General features: G+C 41.2%; 1 protein-coding gene across 1 annotated transcript; it reads right to left on the minus strand.

The window, feature by feature from the left end:
- Positions 1 to 1,230: 1,230 nt before the first annotated feature.
- LOC125147530 (zinc finger protein 25-like) lies at positions 1,231 to 27,408 on the minus strand. Its single transcript, XM_047824615.1, is given in 7 exon segments — positions 1,231 to 2,072; positions 2,074 to 3,028; positions 3,488 to 3,551; positions 5,705 to 5,800; positions 6,087 to 6,213; positions 24,561 to 24,676; positions 26,158 to 27,408. Coding segments are annotated over 6 exon segments (1,383 nt in total). The 5' UTR covers positions 24,576 to 24,676; positions 26,158 to 27,408; the 3' UTR covers positions 1,231 to 1,946.
- Positions 27,409 to 27,456: the final 48 nt, after the last annotated feature.

The raw sequence follows: 27,456 nt of genomic DNA on the forward strand, positions 1-27,456 counted from the left end.
ATTTATGGACACAAATCTGAATATAATCGGCACATGTCACAAAATATTCTTTTTTTTTTTTTTCAACCATTTAGAAACGTAAAACCACTGTTGGCTTGTAAGGCTACAAAGACAGGCAGCGGGTCACACGTGAGTATCTGAATCATTCGTAGGAAAATGCACAACGAAGCCAAAGCAAGGCACTACAGCAAGAAAGTGAGTGATGAATGCTGGGAGCCAACCTTTTTGTTTTCCAGCATCATTCAAGAAATACAATTATAATGATAGTCGTAGCCAACTTACGCTTTTCTTGTGTCTCAGATGCTATTCTAAGTGCTTTAAAAATATTCATACCTCCAAGCAATTCTAACATTCTCACTTCTCTTATAGAAAAGGAAACCGAGGCACAGAGAGGGTAAGTGGCATGCCCCATGGGATCTGAGCCTTGGCAGTGGGAGTCCAGAGTCCACACTCTTAACCGCTGCCATGTTGTGTGAAGAACATCCTTCCTCACACAAAATTGTCCTGCAGATACCTCTGCACCCTCCTAAAACATCAACAGTAGGACAGACACTACTTCTTCACACAGCACTGTTTATCATACAGACTGTTTTCATCAGCTGTTTTTAAAAATAAACTCAGTCTGGGGCGCCTGGGTGGCACAGTCGGTTAAGCGTCCAACTTCAGCCAGGTCACGATCTCACGGTCTGTGAGTTCGAGCCCCGCGTCAGGCTCTGGGCTGATGGCTCAGAGCCTGGAGCCTGTTTCCGATTCTGTGTCTCCCTCTCTCTCTGCCCCTCCCCTGTTCATGCTCTGTCTCTCTCTGTCCCAAAAATAAATAAACGTTGAAAAAAAAAATTAAAAAAACAATAATAAAATAAACTCAGTCTTTTCTTAGGAATAAATGTGTCCCTAATGCAAAATTTGGCTGACCACGAGACAGCTGGAGAATTTTACAAAAAGACTTTTAGCTTCTTTCTGAAGGATCAGTTCAGGAACATCTGAATTCACTTAAAAATGCCAGGAAATAGAGATGCATTAAATTTTAAAAGAACAGTACACTTAAAATACACACTGGAACAACAGGAGTCGATGCTGAGGGTTGACGTGGGATCTCTTCACGCACGTGAGAGCTGCGGAGCTGAGGTTACGGATTTTTCCTGTGTACACTTACGGATGGGATCCGTGTACGCACAGACATCTGTGATCGGCCTAGCAGCACGCGGACACACGTCAGCTCCACTCAAGGGCTTTTCATGTGAGTTTAAGGATGTCACCCGGCTTCTCAATGGGTCTGTGCTTTTTAAAAAGCTTCATCTATCTATCTATCTAGACATTTGCAGGTTTCTTCAAAGAAAAAAATAACCCAACCCTCACAATTCCAGTCGCTGCAACATGACTTCTGGCATAACGGTCACTCTCACCCAATACAGATACTGAGTGTTTGTCAGGAAACTGACGTATTTGAGATGTCTGCGATGGTTCTATCCTGGCATCGCTCATCTGAAGGTCACAGAGACGTCACTTCTCAAGAAGGGCTTCTGGATCTGTTTCGACGTCTAGTCACCCCTTTGAGCGTTTGGAGTCCACCTGTAAAGTATTTCTGAAGCTCAGGATGGACACGGATAGGAGGCTCTCATTCACGTGAGCTTTGGGATATCTAGTGATGGCTGCCCTGACCAGAAAGTTCCTGACCTTCTTTTTTTTTATTTGTTCTTCTCTCATGTGATTTCTGTTGTACAGTATACTGTGACTTCTAAAAGAATGGTCTCTCTCACGCTTTACAATTTGTAGAGTGTCTGACACTAAAGTCTAACATATGGTAAAAATTTCTTCCTTCTAGATTCAAAGAATTTTTGTGTATTTGCTGTCAAGAAAAACTCTTATGACTAAAACTTTCCCATATAGATGATATTCCTAAGTTTTTTGGTCTTGTGTGAATTATCTGATTATTCTGAAGGATGAACTCAGAAAAAAGTTCCCAATTCATGCTGTTTATAAGCTTTTTTCCTCTGTGTGTGTCTTCTGATGGGCAGTGAGCTTTGATTTCTGGATAAAAGTTTTCCTACACTCCTGACATTCATAGGGTTTCTCCCCTGTGTGCTTTCTCTGATGTATGATAAAATGTGACTTCTGAGAGAAGGATTTCCCACACTCCTTACATTCATAGGGTTTCTCTCCTGTGTGAGTCCTTTGATGTAATCTGAGGACTGAATTCACAGAGAAGGATTTACCGCATTCCTGACATTCATAAGGCTTCTCCCCTGTGTGTTTTCTCTGGTGTTTAGTGAGGTCTGATTTATAGTAAAAGTTTTTTCCACATTTATTACATTCAAAGGGCTTCTCCCCTGTGTGAGTTCGCTGGTGCACTGTGAGGGCTGACTTCTGGTAGAAACACTTCCCACACTCCTTACATTCATAGGGTTTCTCTCCTGTGTGAGTTCTCTGATGAGTTTTGAGGTGTGAATTTCTAGAAAAGAATTTGCCACATTCCTTACATTTATAGGGTTTCTCCCCTGTGTGTGTCCTCTGATGTACCGTGAGGTGTGATTTCTGGGAAAAGGATTTCCTACATTCCTTACATTCGTACGGCTTCTCCCCCGTGTGTGTTTTCTGATGTACCATGAGGTATGCCTTAACATAGAAGAACTTCCCACACTCGTTACACTCGTAGGGTTTCTCTCCTGTGTGTGTTTTCTGATGTTCCACAAGGTGTGGCTTCTGGTAGAAGGATTTCTCACACTGATTGCATTCGTAGGGTTTCTCCCCTGCGTGAGTTCTCAAGTGTCTACTAAGAGAGGACAGGTGGTAGAAGGTTTTCGTACATTCTTTACATTCATAGGTTTTCTCTCTGGCTGGACCTTTCTGTTGTCTTGTGAGGTCTCCATTCCTAGGGCCCGATGTCCCACATGCCCTGGGTTTGTCCTTTGAGTGAGTATGCTGATGTATTAGGAGGATAGACTTCTGGCAGAAGGACTTTCCACATTCACTACATTTATAGATTTTCTCTCTGGCAGGAGTTTGCTGGTGTTTTGTGAGTCCTCCGTTCCTAGAGAGAAATTCCCAAAGTCAGTAATACATAAGGTACTCTAGCTGAGAACCCATTTCTAGAGATGTTCCCATACTTATTCGATTCATGGTTTCTCTACTATGAATGTTCTGACACACACTGTGGTTTAACATTAAGTAGCAGGAACCTTCCTTTGCATTGTATGCGGTCTCTTAATTGCCTGAGATCTGCTTTGGTTAACAAAGCCTCCCTTCCTGTGCAATTGAAGAAATGAAAGACTGCTTCAAAGTTTGAATCTCCTGGTCCTACAGAAGATCTCCACTGGGGAAGAGGGCTTTCCCATTTGGAAAGTGAATTCTTTGGAATTCACTCCAGTGTTTTAGTTTTCTCACGTTTAGTATGAACTAGTTAGTGCCTTCCCACTTCCAGTACTCCCATCAACACTTTTTTTTTTTTTTTACAAGTCTTTTCATCTTAAAATCAAAATCTTGAACTTGCCTTGAATTTGCAGCTTGGCTTCCCTGGGATCTTGCTCCTAAGTCATGAATCTTCCAAAGGTCTTCTACAAAGGAATTCAAAATTTAATAGCATTTAAATCTTAACATATTATTATGGTTGTAGGGCTGATCCTTAGGCTTCAGGGCAATCTCCCCAAATAAAGGAATTCTTATATGCAAATTTCCTCTATGCCTTTGGTTTAGAAAAAATATGAACACTAAAGACGGTTGGAGCAGACAAGGGAAGAAATGTCATTATAAACCCAAGTACTCTGACACTTTACAGACATTTTAAAAACCTGGAGAAAAAGTTAAGGAAAAAGAAAAAGAATGGGGAGCAGAGAACAAAAGACATTCAGAGTGCTGCACAAGAATCTGGGACTCAGAATGCGGTAAGCCCATTACAGACAATGAACTGTAAGTAGGGTGAAAAGAAAAATTAGTAGACGACTGTGTCCACTGGAAATATTGGGGAAAGATGAAATTGGATGCAAAGCTAAGCCTTTGTCAGCCAGAATGTAATTTACTGTTCATTAGTGACTATAAACTTCTACTTTATTTCCTCTGTACCCACACACGACAGTCTAGATGCCTAGTCTAGTCCCTACAGTGGCTACATAACAACGTGTGTGGTGGAACAGTTCCACACTCCGGGCTCTCTCCGTCTCACTGGCGTAATTTTCACCGGGACAGAAGACCCAGGAACACATACATCCCAAAGGAAAGATGATTAAACAGCAGCGTGCAAGCCATCGTACAACAGGATGAGTTTCCATTTGTAGCACAGATGTTTCAAGCCTGACCACCAAAACATACTGCATCTCCAAAGTAGCGTTACCACGACCCAATGCCAGTCTTCCACTGCTTTCCTGTCTTAGTTTCGACATTTCTGCTTCAATTTACTACATGATCTTTAAGGATGAATTATTGAACATGATCCTGGAACCTTTACTGACCTTTAGATTTACTCCTCTTTAAAGGCCTGAAAGGAAGCGAAAGATAAAGAGCAGGGGCTTGGGGTAGGAATTTCATGGCCTTTGCAGGGAAGATGTAAGAAGTTAACGTGACGGGGACATGTGCAAGGCTGAGTGAGATGCACAGGAAACAAGAGCCTGTGTGTCTTTGGTCTTAAGAGAGGATGAGCCCTTGCAGGAGTGACTGTGAAAGGCACAGAGCAGAAGAAAGGGTCTGTCTCTTGTGAGTTCAGATTGAATATTTCCACAAACATCTAGTGAACAACTAAGAAATACCAGGCGTTGTTCCTAGTCCTGGCAACGCAGAAGCTCACAAGTACAGGAAAAGCATTTAAGGAGCAGAGTGAGATCGTCTTACTGGGTTTTCTGTTTTTGTTTTTTTATCTTAGTGTTCTAACACTCCAAATAAGGTGCAGATTTTAGGAGGGATAATCAGTACCTGTGTGAAAGACAAACACCATCTAAAAGGAAGTATCAACTCTGAAATAATATAACTGATGAAAGGCATAATGACTTGTAACCTAATTTCAGAGTTTAAAGAGAGAATAGGAAGTTAATAAACTGGTGCTGAAAATAACTGAGGCACATTTCATTGTTAATAAAAGGAGGGAAATGGCATTCGAAGAAAAATTTATGGTCAGATTGAAGATCTAACACTTTAGGGGTGCCTGGGTGGTTCCGTTGGTTAAGCATCTAACTCTTAATTTCAGCTCAGGTCATGATATCACAGTTTGTGAGATTGAGCCCCACATTGGGCTCTGTGCTGACAGCGCGGGGCCTGCTTAGATTTCTCTCTCCTCCTCTCTGCCCCTCCCTTGCTCATGTGTACACGCATTCTCTGTCTCTCTCTCAAATAATAAATAAACTTAAAAAAAAAAAAAGAATTGTTAAGATTTAATACTTTAAGATTATAGTGTTCTAGAATTCCCACTTAATTCCCAGGTACTGGAATAATGGGAATTCCAGAAAAAAAGACAAACATCTAAGACAAGGTTAGGCAGGAATTAGTTTTGTATATAGGAAAGAAAAGTAAATCTATTTTACAAAGTCTGGCAAAGGACGAATTTATGTGGAAAGAATGAAAACTGGAGGTGCGATTTATGTTGCTTGCATATGCAGACCAAGTGCCCTCAGTCATTCCCAGATGTATAGGGCATTTAAAAAAGAGATTCCTGAAACATATTTCAGAAGGCAAAAGGCACCAACCACCTCACTAGCGACAAGGGTTCTAATTTCTCACTCACCTGGGTAGTTCCGACGTGGAAATTCCACCTCCAGTATCCACGGTTCTTTTCCTTGCTTCAGCTTGAAGACTGCATTTGGCTTATTCACACAGTAACCTATGAATGGAGAAGAAAACACGGTTTACTTGGGATTTAGGGCCTGTGAAGGATAAGGAAGTACAGTTTGAGAACACTGAAGTCCTACTTTGGCTCGGCAAATTTAGATTCTTTCACCGGCGAGGGTGGGGACACGCATTCTTTCTGGTGCCCGAAATGGCCTCATCACATTTGACCCCTGAAACAAAGCCAATATGGCACAGCCCTACAGGGACCTTACGTGTTGCAGCCACTGGGAAAGGAAATGCGAACTACTGGCAGTTCCACACGGGGAAGTTTTCCTCACCCACTGAGACTAGGTGACCGTAGTTCTCCCGCATCACTTCCTTGTACAGGGTCCTCTGAGCAGCGTCCAGTAACTGCCACTCCTCCCGGGTGAATTCCACAATAACATCCTTGAATGTTACAGGTCCCTGTAACAACATATTTTGGTTGAAACTGAAGTATTCAGAGTGGAGTACCATGAAAAAACCACTTGTGAACTAGCTCTTAATGTGCCATCAGGTTTACTCTAGAAAGCTGGATACATGGCTACTCTGTACATAGATAAAATATCTGCTCACTCTATTTGCTGAGCTAAGGCTCCATGCCTGGAATCCTGCCAGGAGATATATAGATGAATGAAAGTAACTGTTCTTGCTGTGAAGGAACACACAATCCGACAAGGAGGCAGAGACGTAAATACTCAAATGCAGTACACATGGCAGGTGCTCTGACAGAAACATGTACGAGATATAAAATGGTCACAAGAGGGAGTGGTCACTTGAATTTTGTATTATCAAGTTAGATTTTCTAGGTTAAGCTGACTAATGGAAACTTTGGGAGCAAAGAAGACAGAATTGACAAAGACATGGATGGATGCATGAGAAATGGCAAGCTGAGGAAAATTACAAAGAAGACAGTCTGATACGAGAATAGGGTGTTGGACAAAGATTAGTTAGAAGGTAATACAGTCCGGTCCGGTGACAGAATATGGAATAATTCTGAATGTGTCTCTGGACCATTAAAATGTATTTTGCATACCCACTGAATTGGTACCTGCTTATTAATTTATATTTGTAATAATCCGTTTATTAAAAATTGGTAAGTTTTATTTCTATTTATAATTAAAAAACTAATTCTAGTATTTTATACTATGTGGACTGTCTTACATGTTTTTGGGGTGTTCACCCCTTCACTTTGTAGATGCGAGTATAGATAACGGAGCTACTGAAGTGATACATGTGGGTAGTAAGCAGAGCTACAGGAGTAGAGTGGTAGCTTAGAAGAAAACACTAAAGGGGCACCCAGGTGCCTCAGTCGGTTAAGTGACCAACTCTAGATTTCGGCTCAGGTCATCATCTGGTTTGTGCGATCGAGCCCTGCCCCGCGTAGGCCTGCTTGGGATTCTCTCTCTCCATCTCTCTCTCTCTCTGCCCCTCCTCCACTCGTGCTTTTTTGAAGTTAAAAAAACACTAAAGAAGAGGCAAGAGCACATCACAAATATGGAGTGTTACAAAATTAAGAGGCATACGTGAGCAATAAACATTTAAAGTAGCAGCAGTGGGGGCACCTGGGTGGCTGTCGGTGAAGCATCGGACTTCGGCTCAGGTCATGATCTCACAGCTGGTGGGTTCAAGCCCCGCATCCGGCTCTGTGCTGTCAGCTCAGAGCCTGAGCCTGCTTCAGATTCTATGTCTCCCTCTCTTCTCTGCCCCTCCCCTGCTCACACTCTTTCTCTTTCAAAAATAAACATGAAAAAAAAAAAGTAGCAGCAGTGGGTAAAAAATAACTTCCTTGGAAATGAATTATTGAGAGAAGGGGAGGTTACTTCCCATAGTACCTCTATAGTTTGATAATGGCTAGAACTATAATGCTAATTATTTTCATTCTCTCATTTTTATTGGCAGGACTATTTAGGGCTATGAAATTTCTTCCAATCGTTGCTTGTATTTCATAAAATCTGAAATGTGAAAATTTGAGGAACTTCTTCATTGGATATAAATTCTTGCTTCACATTTCTTTCCTGAAAACACCATTCTATTCTTTTACATATAAGTTGCTAATAAGAATTATGTCCATTCAAAAAGAAAAGAGTTATGTCAATTTTATTTTCTTTCCTTGCCAAGAGATGTAGCCTTTGTTCTTTGTGGCCTAGAGGACTCTTTTTTTTTTCCCCTCTGCTTTTAGGTCTAATAGTTTTACTAGACTCTCTCTTGGTGTTCACCATTCTGGGTCAGTTCTCTCTGGCACAGAGAGTCTTTTCAGTATGTAATTCAGTTTTCCTTTTCTTTATGGAAAGTTTCCTCTGATTAAATATTAGTTTTAGATTTTGCTATTGACGGATCCTACTTCAGCTTCTACTTCTGTTACCCTGTCTTCCTCTTCCAGTTAATTCTTCCCCCTCCCACTCCCTGGGGTCTCTTTTCCATTTCTCCTGTGTATCATTTATCAGGCGTGCATTCATCTTCTCCCCAAGGTGCCCTGAAATTTAATCTTCTATTCTGAGATGATGTGCTGTTCTACCATTTCTTTCCTGAGTTAATCTGCTTGCATTTTATATCTACTTCTTTTTCCATTTCTGTTCTGAGGCTTTAATCTCTGGGGTTCAGGTTCTTTGCTGTCTGAAACACGTAATATTGGAAGGCTGTATTCTCCTCTACTTTGTGTGTGTTTGGGGGAGGAGTATTGACGTCAGCTGAAAAAATGTCAGTTCACACATTCCAATTTTTCTTGTATTAGCATTGTATACATGTTGAGTGATATTTTTGGTTCATGATAAAATGAAGATAAAAGTTTATTTTATGTTGGGGAGGGGTGGAAAGTGTTACTTAGTTCAAAAATGTCTCTATTGGCATAGTATGTTCACATTTTTTTTTAATGTTTGTTTTTTGTTTTTTTTTTAACATTTATTTATTTTTGAGACAGAGACAGACAGAGCATGAACGGGCGAGGGTCAGAGAGAGGGAGACACAGAATCTGAAACAGGCTCCAGGCTCTGAGCTGTCAGCACAGAGCCCGATGCGGGGCTTGAACTCACGGACTGCGAGATCATGACCTGAGCCGAAGTCAGCCGCCCAACTGACTGAGCCACCCAGGAGCCCCATATGTTCACATTCTTGGAGAAAGCACTACTGGGGGAGGTATCTTTAGATTGTGTGGTTTTTTTGTGTTTTGTTTTTTTTTTTTTTTTTAGGGCACCTGATTTCAGCTGCTTGTTTTCTTACGTGCTTTCAGTACGGGCACACAAGGAATTCTATTTCTTTCCCTCTGAGTTGCTGATGTTCCTGCACACATTCTGAGTCCCTTCTTTTTTAATCCCGGTGCCAGTACTTGGACCCCACGATTCCAGACTTTCCCCCATCTTTCCCCGATCAGGGTGAGCGCCTCTGCTTGTGGCAGAGTCCACTTGATCTTCTGTTCCTTTACAACTGTGACCTCACCATCCTTTGTCTTCCATCAACCCCCTCCTGACTTCCTGCTCTGGGGGGAGCTCCCAGCTGCTTCTGCTCTTGACAGTGATCTCCCAACTTATACATAAACTGAAGTGTCCTGCCTCCTAGCTATACAGCAGGTTGTGGTGTGTGGAGATGTTTGTATTTTGCCAGCTAACATTATTCTATAAAAGAAATTGAGAAAATGAGAAAAAGAATCAGTTGGGCAGAAAGAGGCAATGAGTTGCATTTTGTTCACACTGTGAAGTGACTGTTGAACATACAGCTGGAACTGTCCATTTTGGCAGATACATATGTAAGTGAATTTCCACAAATAATATTGTCATATATATTTAGCAGGGTTCTGGAAGAGTCCAAAGGAAAAAGAAAAATACATCTGTGGAAATAGGAATTTTCAAGATGATGGTAGGAGAAACTAGGCCAAGACCGAAGCCTGACGGAACTTCTCTAAATAGAAGAGCAGGCCAGGCGGAGAGTGCTCAGAAACCAAAGACAGATTCACAACAAATGGGCAGTTCTACTGTGAAGCCAAATGCAAACATCCAAGGTAGAGTAATTGGGTAAGAGCACAGCAAGGGAGTGAAAGCTGTAATCATTAAGCACGATGATTGGAGAAATTTTGGGAAGACTTAAAATTCTTCAGAGAAACCAGCTTTTGGCTGCACATCCTAACAGCTCGGGAAAACAAAGGCCTGAAGTTTGATAAGGACAGAACAACGGATTTGGCAGGGAAACTGATCAGAGTCAAGCTTCTAGGATTCCTTGTCCTCACCCCCCCCTTTAAAGAGCATTCAGTTGAAGGCAAGAACTGGTGAAATGAACTGACCACATAAAGCAGAGGAAGACACTGGCTCTAAGTGTGGGAACAAAGCAGCCAGAAAGAGAAACACAAAATGGTGTTATACATATTGTATTCCCTTATAATACAAAAGGGTTTTTGTTTTTGTTTTGTTTTGCTTTACAAGGCAACACCTGTGATGAAATACTTACAAGTACTGTTTTCTTATAGCAATATCGCTTTGGCAATTAAGAGAATACCTAAGATAATAAAATGGACGTGTGACTTTTCATATGCGGAGCCAAATGCTGCAAGACAAAGAAGGAACACCCACAAAGATCTAATGAAAAACGTTTTGAATCTAAAATCCCATGCCTTGCCAGATTTTCAATCAAGGATAAATTTTAAAAAAGATGTCTTCTTGGGCACCTGGTGGCTAGGTCGGTTAAGCTTCTGACTGTTGATTTTGCCTCAGGTCATGATCTCCTGGTTTGTGAGTCAGCCCTGTATCTTGGGGCTCGTATGTATCTCTGTGTGTATCTTTGTGTGGAACCTGCTTGGGATTCTCCTCTCCCTCTCTCTCTTTGCCCTCCCCCTGCTCATGCTCACTCACTCTCTCTCAGACGTTTTAAAAACAGATGTTTTTGTAAACATAAGGATACTAAAAGCATACAAACTATGCAACTATTCTCCAAAGTACTTGGATACACTGAAAAGGAAACAAGAAGGAAAAGCACGTGGTAAGCCAGAAATGACAGCTAACAGATATGAGATCACTAAGAACTTATTTCTGGGATAGCCATAATAGGAAGCTGTGGGGAGTTAAAATGGATTGCATTCAGAGACCATGAAAAGGAATAGACTATTATGCATACTAAACAATCACACTGTCCTTTCTAGATACTGATTAGTATGTTAACAACGTGCTCACATCTTTTCATGGAATACTGACAAGATCATTTTCTGACCAGAAGAGAAATCTGAAAATAACTGAAATCATTAAAATAGATTCTCTGCCCACAGCTGATTTAAACTTAGAAATCAATAACAAAATTATGTAGGAAAGTGCCAACTATTTGGAAATAATATTTGAGCACTTTTGTTTAGTGTTACTGGAAAACAAAAAGTTCTCTGAATGATCAAGAAAACTGATAAAATTATATCCAGAATGATGAAGAAAACAAAACAAGTTAACAATATCAGAAATGAAAAGGGTGACAATTCCTATAGGCCTTGCAAATGTTAAAAGAATACTGTGAACAATTCTAAGTTTATAAATTTGACAACTTAGATGGAATGGACCAATTCCTGGAAAGAAAATATTAAATCTCACACTTAGAAATACCTAGAGCTGAATAGTCCTATGTATTTATTCAGTAAATTGCTCTTGTGGTTAAAAACCTTTCGATGTGAGTGATGGTAGAGAGCTTCAAAAATTGTTCCCTCCAACTGAGGCAACCATTAAGCTGGCAAAAACTGACAAAATCAACTTTTTCAGAACTCTAGAATCTAATTCAAAAAACAAATGAAAAGCTTAGAGCAACTAGTGAGGTACCTAAGAAAGAGGATGCTAACCATGAAGAAAGCACTGGTATTTCTGCTTGCCCACCTACCAACCCCCTCTCCAGTGTAGCAAGGGCAGTAGGGACAGTGCCTGTGTTCCTGGTGCAGATTGACAGGGTGAGACAACACAGACTTTGTGTTCAAAAACTGCTAAGTGTATTGATCTGTCTAGTGGTTTCCTGGTGGGTGAGTGCAGAGGCTTGCCTGCCTTTTGCCCTTCTAGGTCTGGAATGGCATCCTGGGCCAGACTCAATGAAAACTACGTCATGACATGTACGGTCTGTGGCACGGTGCTGGGAAAAGCAGAGACAACTCCAGATGCCCGGGAAGGTGGAAGCTGAGGAGGAAGACAGTAGGGAGAAAAAGGGCCTGCACAGACTACAGTGCATAAACCAGGGACTCCAGAGAGCAATGTGCATGCCCAGGGCTGGACACAGGCTCAGAAAACACTAGAGAGGACACTAGGCTGACATCCATCTCTGGCTAATTTTAGGGCTCTTCAAAAGAGGTGGAGGGTAAGGCAAAAGGGTAGACAGCATGGTTAAATGGAGAAGGAGTGCCCCAGTGCAGAGCCAATATGTAAATATCGAGTATTTGATTTTTCTTTTTGGTTCCGGAAGTTTAAGGAAATCTCTGTCACATCACCGGCTGACCTCTGAGATAATGGAACAGAAATGGCAATGACCACACTTGACAAGAAACATAGCCTTTGAAAAATTGGAGAGTAAACAAATGAACAAGTCCAGCCTTCAGCGAGCAGCAAAAGCAAACCATGGGGAGGGGGACAACCTGCTTTCCAGACTTAAGCACATTATAATGTTTATTCATATTACAAAACTTCTAACTAAAAAGTAAAGGCATAAACAAGTAGGCCCATTCACAGGGGGAAAGAAAAGGAAATTGAGAGGAATCATCCCTCAGATAATGCAAATATTGGATTTACTAGACAATTTATCAACTTTTTTTTTTTTTTTTTTTGGGACAGAGAGAGACAGAGCATGAACGGGGGAGGGGCAGAGAGAGAGGGAGACACAGAATCGGAAACATGCTCCAGGCTCTGAGCCATCAGCCCAGAGCCTGACGCGGGGCTCGAACTCACGGACCGTGAGATGGTGACCTGGCTGAAGTCGGACGCTCAACCGACTGCGCCACCCAGGCGCCCCTGGATTTACTAGACAATTTAAATCAACTCTCTTAAGCATGCTCAAAGGGCTACAGGAAACCACTGACAAAGAACTGAAAGAAACTAGGAGAACAATGTATGAACAAATAATATCAAAAAGGTACAAGTTATAAAAAGAAACCAAAAAGAAACTATGAAATTCAAAGGTACAGTAACTGGACTATAAAATTCAATACAACACATCGAAACAGATTTGAGCAGGCAGAAAAATCTGTAAGACTGAAGACATTTGAAATGAATCAGTCTGAGGAGAAGGAAACAAAGAATGAAGAAAGATGAACAGAGCCTAACAGGACCTGTAAGGGCACCATTAATCATACCTACAGAAGCAAACTGGGAGTCCCAGAGGAGAAGAGGCAGGAAAAGAGACATAATATTTGAAGAAATAATGGCCAGAAACTTCCCATATTTGATGCTAGACATAAATGTGTACACACAGGAAGCACAGTGAACTCCAAAAAGGAAAACTCAAAAGGGCTCCATACCAATATACATTATAATCAAATTGTCAAAACCAGAGACAAAAAGTCTTTTAAAAGCAGCGAGATCCTCACTATGATTAAATCCTCAACGGAAACTTGGGAGACCAGAGGCACTATGATGCATTAAATTCCTGGAAGAAAAAAACTGCCAAACAAGAATTCTAGCAACACTGTCCTTCAGTAGTGCAGGAGAAATTAAAAGGTATTTGAAGATAAAGGCTCAGGGACTAGCAGACTTGCCCTACAGGAAACGTCAAAGGGAGTTCTTCACCTTGAAATGAAAAGACATTAGACAGTAATTCAAGGCCACATGAAGAATACAGGTAAAGGTGACCGTAGAAAAATACAAAAGCCTAGATTATTGTATATATTTTTAATGTTTGTTTATTTTTGAGAGAGACAGATCTGAGAGAGGAAGGCACAGAATATGAAGCAGGCTCCAGGCTCTGAGCTGTCAGCACAGAGCCCGACACAGGGCTAGAACTCACAAATCACGCTTACGGACTAAGCCACCCAGGCGCCCCTATTGTATTTTTTATTATAACTCCTCTTTATGTGCTGTATGGTTTAAAGTCAAGTGAATAAAATAGTTAACTGTAAATCTAGGTTAGTGGGCACACAAAATATGAATATATGTGACACTAACAAAATGAAGGGGGAAGAATGAGCTGTTTCAGCAGTTGCTGTTATGCAAGTGAAGCTAGATTTGTATCACTTCAAATTGTTAGGAATTAGGGATATTAATTGTAATGGTCAGGGTAACCACTAGAAGATAACTTTTAAAAGGCGAAAGATTTATACGATCTGAAGAGAAACCAGAGTATGAAGATAACTTTTAAAAGTAACAGAAAAATAAAAGGAAATGAATAGATCAAAATGGTACACTAGAAAAAATTAAACACAAAAAAATAAGACAGTCTTAGAAAAATTAAGGGAAATGAAGGAATACACCCAGAATAGATGTCAAATTGCAGAAGTAATTTAATTTAGGGTTTATGCTGGTTAAACTGAAGATTATAGGTTTTGAGGGAGAATAACAAAGAGTCCTCATCATAATATATCAGTATGGGGGCGTCTGCTTGGGAGTCTCTCCTCCCTCTCTCCGTCTCTCCCGCTCACGTGTGTGCGCATACCCTCTCTAAATAAATAAAACTGAAAAGTGTATAAAGTATAAAAGTATGTATCAGTGTGGGTACATAATACCACTGGTGATGATAACCTAGATTACTTTGTTAAGGTAGTTTTTGCCAGTTTTCTCCACCGTAGAGTAGCTTTTTCTTTTTCACACTGTATTCTTTAAAAGAAATTTACTAAGTCCAGCACATACTCGAAGAGGGAGTAGGCCCCACCTGTAGAAGTTGGCACTATCTACATATATTGTAATTTTTCACAAAGAATATCCTCTTCTCCCTGCTTACTTATTTGTTCAGTCATTTATTTATATCACTATGGCTTCAAATATTTAATGTTTTGCGTTAGAATCCAATAGTGTGTGGGGTGCCTGGGCGGCTCAGTAAGTTGAGTGTCCGACTTCGGCTCAGGTCATGATCTCGTGGTTCGTGAGTCTGAGCCCTGTGTCGGGCTCTGTGTGCTGACAGCTCAGGGCTTGGAGCCCGCTTTGGATTCTGTGTCCCTCTCTCTCTGCCCCTCCCCCACTCATGCTCTGTCTCTGTCTCTGTGTCAAAAATAAACAAACATTAAAAAAATTAAAAAAAAAAAAAAAGAATCCAGTAGTGTGCTATTTTGTTGCTCAATTGTTCCAGCTTTGCCTACGAGAAGGTCTTTCAGGCTGGCTCCATGTCCACTTGACACGTCCTCATCTTTCTGAGCACATACGTTGTGACACTACAAAATTATATGGGCTTATTCTAAATTTCTATTACCTCATCCCTCAAATCAAACATTTCTCCATGTTATTCTAGTTCCCTTTCACTGGAGGATGGTAGTTAGAAATCAACACCTGTGAACCACGTATGATTGTTGCTACTAGACTGTCGTCACTGTTTACAGGCACTTCACCAGTTAGAAAATATATGTGTATGAACTCGTGTATACACACATCCGTAATCATTTCTCTAAATACATATATGTCAAGCTAGTATATATTAAGGTAGTGTATATACATTTGCTTTTCAATAAATGGGAGCCGGAATAAATGAGCATCCATATACAAAAAATGAACCTCAGCCAATAGCTTATACTTTATATACAAAAATCAACTCAAAATGAATTATAAACCTAAATGCAAAGTGTAAAAACTACAGCATTTTTAGAAGATAGGAAAAAGTCTTCGTGACTCTGAGCTAAGCAAAAACTCTTTAGATACAACACCACAAAAAATTTAGAAAGAAAATCTGGAAGTCAGAAAAATTTGCTCTGTGAAAGATATAGCTGAGTGGAAAGAGTAGGCATAGAAAGCGAGCAAATATTTGAAAATCACAGAGCACTCTCAAAATGCTTTGATCATATAAAGAACTCAAAATTCAGTAAGAAAATAACCTAATTTAAAAGATTCGGGCAGAGAAGATATATAGATGGCAAATAAGCACATTAAAACATTTCCAGTATATTAGTCATTAGGAAAAATGCAAATTAAAACCATGATGGCCTACCACTACATCCCTATCAGCATCCCTTTTTTTCTTGAAAAAAAAAAAAAAAGAAAGAAACTGACAATACCAAACGCGGACAAAAATGTGAAGCGAGCAGAGCCCTGCACTTTGTGGTGGGAATACAAAACAGTACGGCTACTCTGGAAACGGTTTGGCAGTTTCTTATGAAGTTAATCAAATACTTACAACATGACCAAGCAAGCACTTGCCTAGGTACCTACCCAAGATACATGAAAATCTAAACATACAAAATCTAAGCACAAAAATCTAAACACAGATATTTGTAACAGCTCCTTTCAAAACTGCCAGAAACCCAAATGTTTGTCAGCTGGCGAACAGATTAATGAATGGGGTACATACATACAAGTCCATAGTCTCTAGCAATGAAAAAGGATGAGTTGTTGATACTTGGAACATGATTAAATCTCATGCATTATGCTAAATGCCAGTTGGTAGTCTTAAAAAACTACATACCATTTGGTTCAATTTATATGACATAACAAGAAAAGGCAAAATTATAGTGATAAAGAATAAACTGGTGATTGCCAGGAATTAGTGGTGGTGAGAGGGACCAAGAAAGTTTTGAGATTATGAAACTGTTCTATATCTTCACTGTGGTGATGACTGTGCCTTTATGCATGTGTCAAAACTCACTAAAATGTATACCCAAAAAGAATGGATTTTGCTGTTAAGTTAAATAAGGAAGATAAGAACACAGCACAAAACAAAAACGACTTTACACCACAGAAGATACCAAGTATTCACAAGGATATCGAGAAACTGGAACCCCTGTCCATTGCTGGTGGGAATGTGAAATTGTGCAACTACTACAGAGGATATGTGTCGATTCCTCAAAAACCTAAGCCTATAATTACCACGTGATGCAGTAATTCCACTCCTGGTTATATATCCAAAAGAACTCGGAGCAGGGACTCAAACAGGTACTTGTACACAAGTATTCATAGCAGCATTATTCACAATAGCCACAAGGGGCAAATGTCCCAGTGTCCACAAAGATGAACGCCTAACAGAGAAGCTGAGAAGATGGTGGAGTAGGAGGACCCTGAGCTCGCTCCATCCCATGGATACAAGCAGGTAACACATCACCGTGAATAACTCAGCAAACAACCAAGACAAGCAGAACAAACTCCACAGCTAAAAGTAGAGAAGAGGCAGGTGCCTGGGTCTGTTAAGCATCTGACTTTGGCTCAGGTCATGATCTCACGGTCTGTGAGTTTGAGCGTGCATTGGGCTCTGTGCTGATAGCTCAGAGCCTGGAGCCTGCTTCTGATTCTGTGTCTCTCTGCCCCTCCTCTCCTCATGCTCTCTCTCAAAAATAAAGACACATTAAGAAAATAAGATATTTTTAAAAGTAGAGAAGCAGCTCCATCACAGAAGTTGGCTGAGAATATTATCAGAAGTGGATGCAAAAGTAAAGATGGAACTCATTAACTCATTAAAAGTTATAGAATCTTGATTTTTAATAAAACATCAATAGCAAAAAAAAAAAGATGAATGCGTAAACTAAATGTAAATACAAACAGATGAATATCATTTTAAAGTCTTTAACAGGAAGGAAATCCTGTCACATGATACAGTGATGACACTATGCTGAATGAAATATGCCAGTTAAAAGGGGCAAATACTGTATGATTCTACTTATATGAAATGCCTAAAACAGTAAAGTTCATAGGTGAGTAGATTGGTGGTTTCTAGGGGAAGGGGGGAGGGGAGTTACTGTTTAATAGGTAGAGTTTTAGTTTTCCAAGATGAAAAAAGTTTCAGAGATGGATGGTGGTGATGGTTGTACCATGATGTGAATGTACTTGATGTTACTGAACTATGCAATCAAAAATGGTTAAAATGGTAAATTTTATGTATATTTTGCTACAATTAATAAAAGCAAAAGCCAATACCCACAAAACGCACTAAAAAAACTATAAAAGTATCAAACGTTGGCATACACACCGGACTTAGAGGGATCAAAATCCCAGAAAAAAAGAAATTGATTGGAATGAGTCCTATGCCTTTAATTCGTATTCTCAGGGCATTTTCAAATTTCATAAGCAGGGAAAAAATGCAGGGCAGAAAATATCTTAGAGCTGGCATCTCAGGAATAAAGATAAGAAGCTAGTTCTGAATAGAATGTAGAAAAGGAAAAGAGAAGCAGATCTCACTATAACCATGAGAACAAGCCCCTAGCCTAGAAAATTTACAAGTTTTCCAAAACCTCGAAGAGAACCAAGAATCCAAAGATGAACAAAGGAAAAAAACTCAGAAGAGAAAAGAAACCACAACTTCTTTCACTTTTGGGGGCTAGTAGGGGACAGAGAGAACCAGGCCAACTTTTCGCAAAATGTTCATGTTTGCTTGCGGGCTTCTGTGACGTATTAGAATCGCTAAGAGCTTTAGTCACAAAGCAAGTGATCGCCAACCTGCCATTTGATACTATCTGGTTTCATATTCAAAACAGAAGCCTAGTGTCTGCCTCACTTTTACTTCCCAAGTGTCTCAAGGTGATCAACTTATTTTGAGTTGGAGAACCAGGGAATGTTTCAGCAGCACATATAATAAGTTGGGGAAGCAGTTTCTGGAACCAACTAGGAAGGTCCATAACAGACACGGATGCTCTGAAGTACAAACAGCCACCAGTTTTCCCCCGAGCCCTCTACTGAGTACGTGGTGTCAACCCTCCAATGGCTGGGGGCAGAGACGATGGGCAGGATGAGAGGTATCAGATGGGGAAGGCTCTGCAGGAACTTCTCAGTTACTCCTCAGTAGCCTAGCTGGTGGCTAGGCTGCACAGCAGATCACTGGAGACCTGGTGGCGCTCAGATCCCAAGGTGTGCTGAAGAGAAAGCCTGCATTCTGCCCTTAAATCATCTGAAGCCAGTGGTGAACTGGCCCTAATGTCCAGGGTCAGCTCAAGTATATCTTAGATCAGTTTAGCAACCAGACTGATGAAGGGATGTGCCTTTTTCTGGAGCTATTATTTACTTTGACCTCTACTGTCCCTTTATAAAATGTCTAGCACATAATACAGAATTAGGGGACATGCAAAAAAGTAGAAAATTTTGATACATACTAAAAAAAGAAGCCTAGGGGCGCCTGGATGGGTTAGTTGGTTAGGGGTCCATTCAGGTCATGATCTCAAGGTTAATGGGATCAAGCTCCATATCAGGCTCTGCATGGACAGTGTGGGGCCTGCTTGGGATTCTTTCTTTCTCCTTCTCTCTCTGCTCCTCCCCAGCTCACACGCATGCACACATTCTCTCTCTCTCTCAAAATCAGTAAACAGACTTAAAGACAAAGAAGCCTATTGAAGCAGACACAACCTAGATGTTGGGATTAGCAGATAAGGACTTCAAAGTAATTACAATAAAATGTTAAATGACTTCATGAAAAAACAGACTGTAAATGAAAGAATGGGGAGTCATAGCAGAAAAAACAAAAACCCAGGAATTTTTAGAATTAAAAGATACAGTATCAGAAGTGGATTCTGTGGGCTTATGAAATGAAGAGAATTAACAAAACAGAAGGAAACTATGAACTTGAAAAAAACTCTGTTCAACAGAAATATTCAAACTAAAAAACTAAAATAGCCTCCAAACTAAATACAGCATTTGAAGATATTCAGGACAATATGTACATGGTGTCTAACATTTGTGTAACTGCAATCTTAGATCTTAGGAAGAAAAAGAGAGAATGGGGCAAAGAAAATATCTGCAAGTGTTCAAGAATTTCCTGAAATGATAAAAGGAACAAACCATAAGTCTTTATCATCCCAGAGGGATAAAACAAAACAAATGTGTACCTAAGCACATCACAATCTGTCAAAAACTAAGGATAAAATGGAAAATCTCTTTTGTTTTTTAAGGTTATTTATTTATTTTGAGAGAGAGAGGGAGAAAGAGTACAAGTGGGGGAGGGCCAGAGAGAGAGGGAAGAGAACGAGAATCCCAAGCAGGGTCCCTGCTGTCAGCACAGAGCCTGATGCAGGGCTCGAACTCATGAACTGTGAGCTCATGACCTGACCCAAACCAAGAGTTGGACACTAAACCGAATGAGCCACCCAGGCGCCCCAAGACTGAAAATCTCTTTTTTTTTTTTCTTTCAACGTTTATTTATTTTTGGGACAGAGAGAGACAGAGCATGAACGGGGGAGGGGCAGAGAGAGAGGGAGACACAGAATCGGAAACAGGCTCCAGGCTCTGAGCCATCAGCCCAGAGCCCGACGCGGGGCTTGAACCCACGGACCGCGAGATCGTGACCTGGCTGAAGTCGGACGCTTAACCGACTGCGCCACCCAGGCGCCCCAAGACTGAAAATCTTAAGCACAAGTGGAGGAAAAAGACACATTATGTTCAGATGAATAACAATGAGACTGACATCTCGGAAACAGAAGACAAAGGCATCCTATAAATGCAGAAATGAATAAAATGCTCAGCATAGAGGTCTATATTTGGCAAAAAAATATCCTTCAAAAACCAAGGTGAAATAAAGACATTATCAGAAAGACAAATGAAGTGAATTTGTCGCCGTCACTCCTGCACTACATGAAATGATAAAACAAGCTGCTTCGGCTGAAGGGAAAAGACATCAGAGACAATCCCAGACCTGTAGGAAGGAATACAGGTAACTGTATATACAGATATTTGTATAAACATAAAGCAGTATTTTATGTGCATACACACATGCATACTCAAGTTACTTTAAAAAGTCAATACCGTTTAAAGTAAAAATAACAAATATTTGGGGTTAAAACTGTATGTAAAAGTGAGATATAAGACAAGGACCACACGGGTGGGAGGATGTAAATTGAATTATGCTGAAGAAAGTTACTATGTTGTTCATGAATAAATATTACTTGAAGACATAGGTGATAAGTTAATGGTGCATACTGTAGTCGCCAGGCTAAGCAATCAACAAAATAACACAAAAGTAGAGCTTAAAAGTCAATAATACTCAAAATGCTCAACCTACACGAAGTACAACAAATCTCACTAGGATAATGAAAAATCCACACACAAACGTACTAGAATAAGATCTTAAAAATAGCTAGTCCAAAACACACAAATTTACTTTAGATGTCTGACAAATTAAAAGGTGAGTTTTCAATAGTATAATATAGTGAATGCTTTCAATGTTTTAAAACAGAAGAACTTCCAACCCAGAGTTGTATACACAGTGAAAAAGTTCATTTATAGTTCAGAAAAACCAAAGTGAGAATTTTCCACCAGCAGATCCTCACTAAAACAAGGAAACAAGCAGAATAAAAACAATAATTATAAGGGCACTTGGGTGGCTCAGTCGGTTAAGCAGCCGACTTCAGCTCAGGTCATGATCTCAGTTTGTGAATTCAAGCTCTACGTCGGGTTCTGTGTTAACAGCTCAGAGCCTGGAGCCTGCTTCAGATTCTGTGTCTCCCAATCTCTGCCCCTTCGCTGCTCATGGCTCTGTCCCTCTCTCTCTCAAATGTTTAAATAAACATTAAAATTAAAAAAAAAAAAAAACAGTAATTATAAAAGATGTTTTCAAAGAAGAAATTTATGCCAACACAACTTTAGGGATAAAAAAGATCTAATTTGACCAAAATGGCTATGAACAAATAAAAAAATATAGTATCTGCAGACAATGAACTTTTCTAAGAGTTGGTCGTGATGACTGTACTCAAAGTTACTTCAAAAAACAAAAAGGCTCGCTAGTCATTTGTGCTGTCCCAAACTGACTGTTCAACTCAGCAATTAGTTACAGAGCCTAACACAGGGGAAACACTGTAGCACTGTCGAGTGAATTCTGGATCAGGAGAATGGGACATAGATATACATTCAAAACTGACAGAAGCAGAACTGTAGAGTAGGTAAGTTTGGTTTTGTTTGTTTTTTTTTTTTTTGAGCTTCCTCCTACATTATTTCTCCCTCTTTGCAAAGCCTCTTTCTCCCACTATCATGCCCAAAAGCTACGATTTTTAGTTAATAACAGATAATGTCTACATAGGGGGGTGCCTGGGTGGCTCAGTCGGTTGAGCATCTGACTTTGGCTCAGGTGATGATTTCACAGTTCGTGAGTTCAAGCCCTGCATCAGGTTCCACGCTGACAGTGGGGTTGTCTCTTTCTCTCTCTCTCCCTGCCCCTCCCTAGCTTGCTCACTCTGTCTCAGAATACATAACAAACTTAAAAAAAAGAATCCAATGCCAACAAGCCCTGTGTAATAACTGGCTGTAAAATGTTTGGGGCACTGGGTGGCTCAGTCAGTTAAGTGGCCAACTCTTGGTTTTGGCTCAGGTCATGACCGCACGGTTCATGGGTTCAAGCCCTGCATCAGGCTCCACACGGAAGCTGGGGGCCTGCTTGGGATTCTCCCTCTCTCCCTCTCTCTCTGCCCCTCCCCTGCTCATGCTGTCTCTGTCTCTCTCAAAATAAACAAACTTAAAAAAACTTCAGCTTAAAAAAAAAAAAGATAATGTCTGTTCAAAAAATTTATGATACAGTAGAAATACCATGTCAGAAGTTGGGTTGTGATAGTTATGTAAGACTGACTATGTCAAGTGCTTACCAAAGGGCTGGGAATTTAAAACAAAGATATGGTTACCACAGAACTCAGCATTCATTTTTTTCTGGGTAATGAATGGTGAGAGGAGATTAAGGTGGGGCACACAGGGGCTTCCAAGATACTAGTAACTGTCATTTCTTAAGCCAGATAGGGGATACAACTGTGTTTCATTAATATTCCCTAAATTTTACACATACATTATGCACATTGTTTTGAATGACTTTTAAATAAAATAAAATAAAATAAAATAAAATAAAATAAAATAAAATAAAATAAAATAAAATAAAATTGAAATTCAGTGTTTCTCCAGCCCACAAGGTCCTACATATTCTAGCCCCTTCTACGTCTTTGATTTTACCTCTAGGTTATTCTTCCCTAGGTTGCCTCTAGCTTCAATGTCTTGAATACTGTTTCTGGAACACACCTCAAGGTGCTTGTATTTATTGTTCTTCCTATCTAGAATGCTCTTCCCCTAGAATTCTACTTGGTTCCCTTATTTAATTTAGGACATTTCTCAAATATTACTTTAAAAAAATTTTTTTTAATGTTTATTTATTTTTGAGACAGAGAGAGACAGAGCATGAACAGGGGAGGGGCAGAGAGAGAGGGAGACACAGAATCTGAAGCAGGCTCCAGCTCTGAGCTTTCAGCACAGAGCCCGACGCGGGGCTCGAACTCCTGGACCGTGAGATCATGACCTGAGCCGAAGTCGGATGCTTAACCGACTGAGCCACCCCGGCGCCCCTCAAATATTACTTTTTAGAGCGGCGTTCCCCAATCAACTTCTCCTCTGTTCCTCACTTCTCTGTGCCATGCTGTCCTTGTAACTGCTGGTTTACCTCTGAGCACATACACGAGGAATATCACTCAAATGCTAACACATATAGAAAATATATCACATTTATTCATATCCCCACCAATCTCCTCAGAAAAATCTTATATATTAGAAGTTGTCTGCTTCACAGTGGAGGATACAAGTTTTCCAAAATTCTAAGTTTCACTTGAAACCTCAACTTTTTTTTTTTTTTTAATGTTTATTTATTTTTGAGACAGAGAGAGACAGAGCATGAATGGGGGAGGGTCAGAGAGAGAGGGAGACACAGAATCTGAAACAGGCTCCAGGCTCTGAGCTGTCAGCACACAGCCTGACGCGGGGCTCGAACTCACGGACCGTGAGATCATGGCCTGAGCCGAAGTCGGACGCTTAACCGACTGAGCCACCCAGGTGCCCCGAAACCTCAACTTTTAACATTGGCAATAAATACCAAGAGTCATTTTCCTTGAAGTGACAGGCTCACTTCAGCCATTTTTGGGAAAATGGTAAATACTTCTCCGAATAACTATAGTTTGTCTGACAGTTGCTCTTTCAAGCAAAAAAGGTGGCCAGGAGAGCTCACAAATCAGTTGTACAAGTGCTTTTCCTAAATGACCAACCATCATTCCTCAGTATGCAGCAAAAAGAACTGTATGTGCACTTCCCATTTGGTCATACTGAATAGTAAAAAGGGGTGTGTTTGGAGGGCGCCTGGGTGGCTCAGTTGGGTGTCCGACTTTGGCTCAGGTCAGGATCTCACAGTTCACGAGTTCGAGCCCCACACTGGGCCCTGTGCTGACAGCTCAGAGCCTGGAGCCTTCTTCGTTTGGATTCTGTGTCTTCCTCTGTATCTGCCCCTCCCCACTTGCACGGTCTCTCTTTCCAAAATGAGTATTAAAAAAAAAAAGATGTGTATTCGGGGGGTCAAAATGTAATAAAATTAGTTACTTTTACTGTTTCATCAAGGCTGTCCTTAAGTGAAGGTGAATTTTTTACTGTTGAGTACACTGTTGAATACAGTCACCTGCTATCATTGTCTCATTCATGTCCAACAGCAATCTATTCACCACTGCTTTTACACCATCAGTGGAAAAGGCAATTTGCATCTTAGTATTAGGTTCTGACCTGATACACTCCTTTGAAAAGGTCTTGGGGAAGCCAGGGGTCTGCATTCTGGAACTGCTGTGTTATTCAAACAGTATTTTCCCTGAAGGTGATTTTTAACTATTTCCACTTTTCTAGTTTAATATATGGGCTCTTTTTCATAAAAATCACTGAAAATACACACACACACACACACACACACACACACACACACACAGGGCTAAATAAATGACTCACCTGATACTTGTTCATTTTCTGCTGCTCTTGGGAAAGGATAAAAACTATGAAGCCAGAACAGGGAAAGGTGGAAGACAGAAGTCTTAAGAGACCTTATCTTGCCGCTCAGGAATCACCTGTGAGAAATTTCCATACATTTTAGTCAAACATAAACCCCTAGGAAAATATCCCTTTGAGCCACGAGAAGGAATAGAAAGGGGCATGATAAAGGAATACCCACCTGTCCATTGGTGACTCTGATACAACCTCGATGAATCTGGGAAATTTTTGAGTGAATCTAAACATTTCTTTCCTACTAGCTGTTTTGCAAATTATGTACCCATTTACTAAATAATACAAAAGAATTGAAAACTTAAACATCCAATAAGAGCAAGTTACGCAAAATGTATAACACATATCCAAAGTGTGGATCCCTATGCTGGCATTACAAATGATGTTGAAAAGCACTGATAAAGAAGTGTTTGTTACATAACAATTGTTCCTATTAACATTATAAACCCCACGAAGTTACAAAGTCTTCAGAGCTCTCAAAAATTAACATGTCTCTTCTCCCTAAATTGCAGTTTCTCAAAAATCACTTCTCTAAGACACCAGTTTTGACTTAAGCACGGTGCAGTGGACCTGGAGACTTTGGTTCCGTGCTAGTCTCTGGCATTAACAAACCTAGTGACTTCGTTTCAGTGGTATTATATTTAACGTGAGGAGGGATTAGATCTAATTTTGAAACTTTCACGTACCATTTTGATTCTGTAAATTTTCACTCAGTGCCACAAATCCCGACAGTACCCTGGAATTCACTGTCCCCTCCAAGCCTGGGCTGGGCCAAGGGTAAAATTTAATTAGGCCTCAAAGAATTATGACAGGGACACAAATCTAACTTCTAAAATAACAATTTGACACCATAAGTCCCAGAACAGGCGCTTGATGTAGGTAAGCAAAAGGTAACTAGATGCCATCATGCTGAGATAGCAGAAAGCTCTTCCCGATGGCCTGATGCTTACAAAATGCCTAATAATAAGCCCAGATACACCAGCCAGAGGCATTATGATAGCACCTTAATAACACGGAGCAAGGATGAAATTCCAGTTTTTGTCTTTTTAACAAAGTGTGTCCCATCCCCCCTCTAGAAAGTAGTCTCCGGCTTGGAGAGGATTCCCAGCTTCTCCAATAACACGTAAGATTCAGGGCTCAATTTACATGTTTAACAGTCCTCTGAGAATACAAATAGGTTGGAGAATGAGGGAAGGGCCTCAATTATCCTTTTGACACAAGGGTTCTGAGGAAACCTCAAGAATTTTTGTTAATTGAACACTAGGTTAGGTCCATTACACTCCACAGTTATGCTTAGGGACAATTATTGTACTAAATACAGCCCAAGGCTGTAGGAAACCGCATGAACCAAAGAGTAAATAAAACGAATTTACCCACCCCGTCACCGCTAACGCTGAGTAAACCAATCAATATCCGACCTTTCGTACTCCTGTTTATTAAAATGGAGGTGGTTAATGCCGATTCAAAGGATGGTCATGATGATTATGATTAAATGAGCCAAGAATGAAAAGAACAGCATACCTCGGTAATAATAAAAGCAGCTCACCTTTATTGAGTCCTTATCAAACTTTATATATACGGCCCTATTTAATACAGCAAACAACCCCAGTAGTTAGTGTGGTTATTTTACAGATGAATGTCCGAGTCGTACCCAGGTCATCCTGCCCAGTTAAGTGGCGGGCGCCGGACGCGCGCAGGTCCCCCGGGCTGACACGGCCGCGGCGCCGACAGCCACGCCAGCAGCCACGCCAGCGCGGACGCGGCGGGCCCGGGGTCCACGTCACAACAGCCGTTCCCCCCGCGTCCCTCCCCGCTGCTCCCGCGCCCCAGGCCACCTCGGGCCGCCCGGCTCCGCAGCTCGAGAGCCAGGCTTCTGGGGAGGGGCGGCAGGTGGACAACGGGCTTCCCCGCCAAGCCCCCTGCCCGGCCCCCTCCCCAGTCCTCGGAGGCCAGCCGGGCGCTCAGAGGGGGGCGGCGCCTTCCAAGTTCTCCGACTCGTCGCTGCCGCGGAGACCCGGCTTCCCCCCGCCCCCGGCCTCGCACCCGCAGAGGGGCCTCCGACACACCTGCAGGGGCTCGGCCACCGCTCCCGGCCCGCGCAGGTTCCAGGCCCCGCCCTCTGCCGCACCGCGGAGACCTGCAGGCCCCGGAGTCCTATCCCGCCCTGGGGCAGGAGACAGAAGATGGCGACTATCAAAAGGAGGTGGAATTGCGCATGCCCAAAAGCCCCGCGCGCCTCACTCTGGAACTACGCTTCCCAGAAGCCTCGATAGCAACTCCACTTTGGATGACATATGATAATACGGCCTGGCCTCCTCTAGCCGCCTGAGCGCTGCTGGGATTTTCGGGACGCTCCCCCCCGTGATTACTCACAGTGACAGCAGTGACAAGTGGCAGCCCACAGTCAGAGGGCTTGAAAACAGATAACTACCCGGAAGCGGTGCGAATATCGATCAAGTACTTGGAACCAAGTACAACAATACATTCAAATAATGTCCACTAACATCTGACTTTTATCTTAGGAATGCTAGTTTTCAAAATTATGCAAATGACACGTGAAATTTGTAATAAGGAGAAAATACGTATAGGCTTAAACAGAAAACTAGTACCACACATACCATTGCCCAAAAGAAAGAAAAGTTTAATGTGAGTGCACAGTCTGAGATTTTTTTTTTTACTCATTTTATGCTAATAGTATAAAATAACTCCTTTCACTAGGGAATATGCACTGAATATGCAGTGATTTCCTGGTCAGTCACATTATGACATTAACTTAGTTTTGTGCCAACAGAAATGAATTTCCCGGGCGCCTGGGTGGCGCAGTCGGTTAAGCGTCCGACTTCAG

This window comes from Prionailurus viverrinus, chromosome D2 (assembly GCF_022837055.1).
Source record: "Prionailurus viverrinus isolate Anna chromosome D2, UM_Priviv_1.0, whole genome shotgun sequence".
Taxonomy (NCBI): domain Eukaryota; kingdom Metazoa; phylum Chordata; class Mammalia; order Carnivora; family Felidae; genus Prionailurus; species Prionailurus viverrinus.